Source organism: Cervus canadensis, chromosome 10, assembly GCF_019320065.1.
Source record: "Cervus canadensis isolate Bull #8, Minnesota chromosome 10, ASM1932006v1, whole genome shotgun sequence".
NCBI classification, from domain to species: Eukaryota; Metazoa; Chordata; class Mammalia; order Artiodactyla; family Cervidae; genus Cervus; species Cervus canadensis.
In genome coordinates this window covers 60,607,545-60,613,544 of record NC_057395.1, presented here as the reverse complement: position 1 = coordinate 60,613,544, position 6,000 = coordinate 60,607,545, and the positions used below count along the sequence as shown (strand labels likewise).

At 45.4% G+C, this 6,000-nt stretch overlaps 1 protein-coding gene across 7 annotated transcripts in view; it reads right to left on the bottom strand.

Moving 5' to 3' along the window:
- Positions 1-412: 412 nt before the first annotated feature.
- The window catches only part of KIF3B (kinesin family member 3B), a 38,090-nt gene continuing 32,502 nt past the window's right edge, over positions 413-6,000 (bottom strand). For all 7 annotated transcript variants that reach the window (XM_043479510.1, XM_043479509.1, XM_043479514.1 and 4 more), the window contains 2 exons: positions 4,432-4,610; positions 413-3,851 (listed from right to left, as the gene is read on the bottom strand). In XM_043479510.1, the coding sequence (XP_043335445.1) occupies positions 3,755-3,851; positions 4,432-4,610 (276 nt within the window). In that variant the 3' untranslated portion in view covers positions 413-3,754. The remainder of the gene's footprint in view (positions 3,852-4,431; positions 4,611-6,000) is intronic.

Genomic DNA, 6,000 nt, shown 5'->3' with positions numbered 1-6,000 from the left:
TAATTTTTTTCTTGAGAGTAAATAACATGAAATATTTTTGTGTTAAAAAATGTATATTCTGAAGTATATAATAAATGTAAAGAAACATTAAAAAACAAAACAGAAATTAAAAGTAATTTCATGCCTGTCTCAGGAACTTCCATGGAAAAACCACAAAAAGCATTCTTTTGTCACTCTTTCATTTCATGTCCCTTTACCTTGCTGCTATATATATATATATATATATATATATATATATTTTTTTTTTTTTTTTTTGCTGCTATATTTTTAAAACGCCAACATTCCAACTCAGGCTTCATGTTCCACTCCCACCCTCCTTCCACTAGAAAAATTCAAATGTTTAAAAGAAATTGGCAGTGTGTCGGCCACCGGCATGTCATTCTCAGAAGCATCAGTCATTTATGAGGACACCTTTTTGGAGGTACAATAAATCTGATTTTTATTACACATCTTAGTTTAGAGTCACTTTTACATTCCTAGACAAAGAGATGATACAAATAAATATTGACTATAAAACTCAGAGCCCCAAGTATTGGTATATTCTTTGTCTAAAGGTAGCCAAAGAGAAGGTCAAGATCAATAGTAACTCCAAGGAGCCATAAAGCCCACTGCCTCCTGCCTGTGCCAGGATCACTCCTTTCATAAATAACCTCAGAAGCATTTCATTCAAGAAGCGAGGGCAGGGAGGAGGCGGGGCAGATTTCCAAACAGTACAAGACACAACCTTGCACAACGACAATAGCCAGGCCCGCTGTTCTTATCCAGGTCCTTCTGAGCATTCTGATTATGGCTTTTAGAGTGTATTAACAGCCCCATTTTCATCCACTGATGGTGCTGAGATGGCCCAAGGTGGTGTTCGTGCTGAGCCTCGACCTCCAGTGGGAAATGTGAGGCTGGATTGATATCCCATGTTGACAGGGAATGGACACTTCTCACAAACTTGGCAAGGATTCTACATTCAGTGAAGGGGCACTTATAAGAGTCACACAGGAGAAGCAGAGCGTGGCCCGTGCCGGAGCTGAGCAACTCTCTTGACGCCCGTGGTCGTGGAGATGCGGGTGGTGCCTTTCAAGCAGCATGCAGGCATTCGACGGGGAGCCATCCAACATTAGGGTGGAGTCTTAAGAAAGTGCTTCATGCCTATGATTTGTGGCCTTGAGTTCTCAATCCAGGGGCCTGGGAGACATGGGATTTGAAATCTGAAACCAGATACATTCCTGTAGGCGGTTGCACGTTTGTCTCAAACTCCTTCTCTCGGATGAGTTTATTAGATCCTGGGGCCTTGCTGCCAGATTTCATTACTTGCTGCTGACGTGAAGGCCCTCAGAGGGCTTGAAACATTCTAGCATGACTACAGACAATAAAAACCTGGTCCCTCAGTCATCTTGGTACATCTACACCTTTGGCTCAATTCAGAGCCCAAAGCAGCAGCTTCCTGGTGGCAGGCAGCAGGACACTCTACTCTATTCGAATATTTATCGGATCCATTTTGAGAGAAGAAAAGCACCGGAGACTCAACCTCCAGCCAGGCGTTCTTCTACTTCATTTCAAAGACCACCAAATGAACACAGCTGAGTACAAGGCAGGCCTGTTTTCATGACCCCGCCTGTCAACTCGGCTTACTTGTTTTGCCTTCTTAGAAAAGTTCCATGGTCATTCAACCAACCATGGTCAGAATAGCCACCTTGAGACATCAGTATTCAGCTACAGGGTTATCTGCAATTTTTAATTCTCAGATTTCCTAGATGGAAATGTTCAGCCTACAGAATTCAGATCAGCTTCAAGGAAACGTAGTGCAAGAGACAGGTGTAACCAGCAGGTCACCATCTTAGGCTACCCACCCCATCATTTGGTTCCTGTTCAAACAGGGACACTCTTAGTAAATATTAAAGAACAGAGTTTGATCCCGAGAAAGATGAGGGATGCCTCCATTATGCTCCGGGAATTGCTGAAAAGGGCCCTGGGTTCAGAAAGAATGGTTACTAAACAGGAGATAAGCTGGTGGACGACAGATCTCCATTTGCAGGACGCTAAGACATTGCACTCGGTACCTCCTCTTTCCCACGGGTTCTGATCCAGAAAGGTGCCCTGGGAACTGAGCAGCTGAGTTAAAATATAACTCAAGGCCCACTGAGTCGCCACCTTCCCGAGGCACGGTGCCAGCAAGGTGCGCCGGTATGGCCGACTAGGGACACATATTGTCCCCTCAGGCTTGGCTCGTGGACTCAGACACCCACGTGGGAGCTTCCAGCCTGGATTAGTCATTCAGCGGGCCTTTAATACAGACAAAGGCAACAACTGCACGTTAGTGTATTTCTAAAGTCGGGCAAGTTCTTGGTCTCTCTCTCTCTTACAGACACACACGACACATTCAAAGAACATAGGCACCACTGTGCTTGCACACCCACACACACTTATGAGCTTCTCATGGGGGGAAATGAGTAACATCCACCTAATGACCAACATAAAGCCAAATTTTGAATTTCAATAATACAGAGAACTAAAACTTACAAACCAAACTAGTATATGTAAACAGAACTCCTAACTCCTCTGAACTATTGGATCTCACGGCCATGCCTAGCTACCGCCCCGGGCTCTGCCTCGGGGGAGTCCCAGTCCTAGGATTAGGTGAGTTTCCTGCGGGAGGCAGGCAGGATTCCTCTGCCTCCAGCTGTCCTGTCTTCCTTCGCCACTGCACAGAGCCTTATGACTCCATCTTGGCACCGACCTCGTCACCCCAATGCTCTCTATGCAAGGATGGAGCAAAACGGGGGATGCAGAAGTACCACTCTGTGTCTCATCCCCCCAGCTCTGGTCCCATCAGAGAAGGCAGAGACAGCCTCCCTTTTCCCAAAATACAGGCCCACTGCAGAGCATGCTCTAGAGGCAGAGGATGGGCCCAGGCAAGTTCGCTCAGAGATTGTACATGGGAATAGATGGTGACCAATAAAGAGCAAAGTGACGCAGCGTATAGACATGGCATCAGCTTACAGATTCACGTCTTGGATAAGATGGTCATGGTTTTAAGGTTTTAAAGAAGCTGTTTCCCTAAACTCTCCAAGGAGGCAGAGGAAGTGTTACTTCTATTGCTTCTGACATGGAATCCTTCTGGAGCAGAAGTTGGCAGCTTCCTTGGAAAATATCTGCTCCTTCAGCAGACCCCAAAGGCAGATCCACTTCTTACTGAGGTGCATGGACCGTGCCCCTCAGAGGCTTGGCTCCAAATGAGATTTCTCACTTTCTACCTACAAGAACGAGCACCTGCTCAATCAAGTTCTAGGACTTTCGCTTTTCAGACTCATTGCCACTTTATCCTGAGGCTCCAAAGACTTGGTCTGCTGAGGTGACTCCTGATTTTGCCCTATTGTTGTTCAACAAGAAGGGAGCCCAGTATAAAGAACAGGCTAGAAAAGTAGAGGGAGAGGATGGGACGGCAAGGAAAAGGAGAGGAGGTGGCAAGGGAGAAGGGAAGCAAGGTCACCGGTCACTCTCTTGCTTTCCACTCCGGCTATCACACTTTACCTTATCCAGGCAGTTCTGAGATGCTAATTAAAGGACAGGTCCCAGAGGAGCTGACTGCCATCTTGCGACCAGCATGTTCAACCAGATTAAGTTGGTTCATCGGCAAAGAGGCCATTGCTTCTCCCCAGGGGAATGGTTCTGAGTTTGGGGTCAAGTCCTCTCTGTAGGTTTTTGCTTGTCTCTTCTCCCAGAAGGCAAGGCTGTTTGTAACCTGGGAGAGGGGGAAGTGGCTTTACTTTGGAACTAGCCCCCGAGGCTGTGGATAAAGCTGAGATGCGGGCGTTCCTGAGGAAGAGGAGGAGGAGCCCGACTTCCTTCCACTTTTAGGCCTGCAAGAATCAAGCACAAATGTCCATTACACATCCCATCACAGTCTCTGATGCAGGTAAGCCTCCCTTCCCATCAGGGGCCACTATGTCTCAGATTGGCCTTGCCTCATGGACTTTCAATGTAAAACCACCACAGACTGGCACAGCCTGACCCTCTGGGATAGCCAACATGACCCACCAATGGACGGATGACACCTCAGGGGGGGACTCTGATTCTCAGCAATTGTTCTTCCATTAAAATAACATCTTGACTGTCTTCTCTAAATTGGTAAGGAAAAAAAAAACCAAAAAACTAAGTATGCAGGTAAAATGCCTTCCATTTCTGGTTTTGTGCTCAGTTATTTTCCTTAAACTTCTAATCCCGAATTTAATAAGACAGGACTTCTAATTGAGCACCAAATTAAGTGGTTGGTTATTTAAACTGAGGCTCAGAGCCTGGGCTGTGGATGCAGACAGACCAAGGTTAACTCGGGCTTTGCCACTTAGTTCCATAATAAACAAGCACTTTTGCTACCCTCTCCCCTCATCTGTCCTTGTTCAAGCATGTTCTGTTCAAACATAGGTCCCCAAAGCCACTCACCTGGCCTTGGTTTTCTTATGTGCAGTGCTTTCAAAGGATGATGCATCCACCTGTATCTCATCTTCGTCCTGCAGAGCCGCATCCAATGCGGCCTGGACCTTGGGGGCAATGGCAGGGCCCTCGTAGTCTCTGGTGGTCCGACTGGGCATGTCCAGCTCCAGCAGCATGATGTTTTCTGCCTGCAGAAGCAGAGCCAAGACAGCTAGGATGGCATCCAATCAGACAAAGGCAGTTCAAACAATCTAAACCCAAGAACAGAACCTCAGATTGCTTGCTACTCAAAGCCTACCAAGCGTCTGTCTAGAAAAAGTGATGTAGTTTTATAACTGTTTTCCTAGTGCCATTTCAGATGACTTTTATTTTACTTTTCTCTATTTTCCTTTAAAAAAAAAAAAAGAATGTGTATTGCATCCTAAGGGGAATAATCAAGAGAAAATAATAAATTAAGTACAACCCATTTATTTTAGACTGTAAAAATACAAAAAGATATGCACAAGAAAATCGTAGTCACCAATAATCTCCACACCGACAGCAGCTCTGATGAATTTTCTGGCTGTAGAGGAAAGGAGGCAGGTATGGTGCATATGTGTGGAGTGTGTACAGGGGACAGTATATGTGCTTATTATCAGATTTTGAAAGTCAGACCAGGCCCTGCCTCATAACTGGCCTTGTAGATAGATTCCCTCACTCGATATTCTGTGGTGGGCCTTTTCCTAGCCCCTAAACACCAAGCCGAGGGTGACGAGGGAAGAACACCCATGGCTCCACATCTTCCCCTCTAGCTCCTCCCACTAGTGGAGTTCAAGCCCCAAGGCCCCAGTAGGGGCATGAGGGAAACCAACTGGAAGAAGGTTAGGGGAGAGAATGGAGTGGCTCCGTTGATCAATTTTATATACTGAGATATTGCACAACATGTCTCTCAATGGAGCAGGTCTGTTGCTAAAAATCATCTGAGAGCCACTGCTTGAAATTCTATCTCTGGATCAAGGTAAGCCCCCTGGAAACCCACATATCTGATTGTTGGCTTTAAAATCATGTTTTTAGGCTGAAGACATGAAATAAACTGGCAAGATATGCACCCTCCGAAACTGCTAGAAAAATGCTTCTGAGGACTCTGACACATCCCTCATCTTCCACGACATAAAGCCACATCTGATAACCTCTTTTTTGCTTTTGTTTTCCTTATTCAGAATAACTCAGTGCCAGGAACAACAGTGCTTGAAGAGTTAACTAGTCCTAATCTGCCTTGCTCTGGCTGCCCAGGGAGACTCAAAAACAATTTTTTAAGTGCCAATCTTAAATTTTTTAAGTGACAATCTTTCATCATAAAAGTAATTCAGAGAATTCCCTGGCGATTCAGTGGTTAGGACTTGGTGCTTTCACTGCTGTGGTCCAGGTGCGAACCCTGGTCAGGGAAATTAAGATCCCATAAGCCATGCAGTGCAGCCTAAATAAACAAACATAACAGAGGTTCCCCATGGATAGTTATAAAAAATACAGACAAGCAAAAAAGAAGAAAATTTTAAATGAATGTGCTTCCATTAACCATCAATTACCAGTTCACATTTT